Source organism: Austrofundulus limnaeus, unplaced genomic scaffold (genome assembly GCF_001266775.1).
Source record: "Austrofundulus limnaeus strain Quisiro unplaced genomic scaffold, Austrofundulus_limnaeus-1.0 Scaffold30, whole genome shotgun sequence".
NCBI lineage: Eukaryota > Metazoa > Chordata > Actinopteri > Cyprinodontiformes > Rivulidae > Austrofundulus > Austrofundulus limnaeus.
In genome coordinates, this window is record NW_013952432.1 from 3,026,177 (window position 1) to 3,027,775 (window position 1,599).

The 1,599-nt window shown below is 37.0% G+C and overlaps 1 protein-coding gene across 2 annotated transcripts in view; it reads left to right on the top strand.

Annotated features, from left to right (window-relative positions):
- Positions 1–1,599, top strand: part of mlh1 (mutL homolog 1, colon cancer, nonpolyposis type 2 (E. coli)) — a gene marked incomplete at its 3' end in the record, with an annotated part of 10,166 nt that overhangs the window by 6,446 nt on the left and 2,121 nt on the right. For both annotated transcript variants that reach the window (XM_014005455.1, XM_014005456.1), the window contains 1 exon segment: positions 1,407–1,531. In XM_014005455.1, the coding sequence (XP_013860909.1) occupies positions 1,407–1,531 (125 nt within the window).

Sequence of the window (1,599 nt, forward strand, 5' to 3'; positions counted from 1 at the left end):
ATATATATGAATACAGATTATATTGTTTCATATTTCTTAAACAATCTTGTGTTTAACATTCTTTTAAACGTACAGTGATTTTTAATATCATCTTCCAGATTATTCCACAATCTGACTGCTTGGATTGAGGAACAGAATCAGTTTGTTTAGACTTTTCTTCTCTGACACATCTGAACAGAATCAGTTTGAGCTGCTAAAACCAGCTGCAGTTCTCATTTCTGACAAGTCGGATCAGGACCGGAGCCCAGAGCGGGTCTGAACAGAACCTGCAGACCTGAAGGAGAGAAGCAGGAAGAACTTTAGCTGCTTTAAATAAACAACGTCCTCCTCCTCTCAGCCACCCGGTCACTTCTTCGGCTGCTTGTCTTTGTTCAGCCGTTTCAGGAATTTCACATTTTGTTTTTATTAAATGTTTGTAATCAGTGTTTTTCTTCTCTGGTGTTTTGATAATTATGTTTTTTATGAGATTTTATTTGTGAGTCTCTTCTGCCCCCCAGTGGCTGAATTCATCCTCTACAAGTGAAAACGCTGAAGGAAACTTTGTTTTAGCTGTTCAGATTTAAAAACCTTCGGCTCTTTGTGCGCACAAGAACTGAGGCTTTTGATTTTTATAACTTTATACTTTTCATAAAACACAACATGTTTATAAATATTTTTGCTTTCAGGTTTTTTTCGGCTGCTTCAGAAACTTTGTTCTTGTTGAAATCTGCTTCAGCTGCTGGCTCTGTTTTTTGTCTGCTTGTAGCTTTTAGCTGCCTTTCGGCTACTGTTTTGCCAATTTTAGCTTTTGTTTACCATTTAGCCTTTTTAAACCATTTTCATTTTAGATAATATCTAAAATTTAGATTTTTAGACTTTTTTTAAGTTTTTAGCTACATTTTACTCATTTTAGCTTCTTGGCTGTTTCGGTCTTCATTTTTCAGCTGTTTTTTTACGTTTTTTCAATGTTTCCTGATTTTAGCTACATTTTGCTCATCGTAGCTCTTTCTGACTTCTTTGCTTATCTTTCAGCTGTTTTATTTTACCCTTTTTCACTAGTTTTTCTTGATTTTAGCTGTTAGCTACATTTTGCTCATTTTAGCTTCTGTTTTGCTCTTTACCTTTCTGCTACTGTTCTGACATTTTTTTCTACGTTTGTTGAATTTAGCCTCTAATAGCTGTTTAGCCTTTTATCTTTCAGCWGCTGTTCTGTTTGTTTTACATATTTTTTCTAGTTTTCTCTGATTTTAGCTTTTAGCTCCTGTTGTGGCTAATTGTTACTCCTAGTTGTAGTTTTCTCTCTTTAACCTTTAGCTTTTATTTGGTTAATTTTAGCTGCTGTTTGTGCCTGGGTTCAACGTTCCTTCAGCTTGTTTTGACGGTGATGTCATCATGTAAACACCTGTGTTTGTTTACCTGTGAGGCAGGAAGAGGCCGAGGACGGAGGAGGAAGAGGAGGAGCTGACGGCTGCAGCTGCGCCTCGGAGGAGAGCGATCAAACTGAGCAGCGTCAAGGAGCTGCGAGCCGAGATCACTGAGAACACACACAAAGGTAGAACCAGAACCAGAACCAGAGCAGAACCCAACAGAACTTTAGATTTTATATATATATATATATAT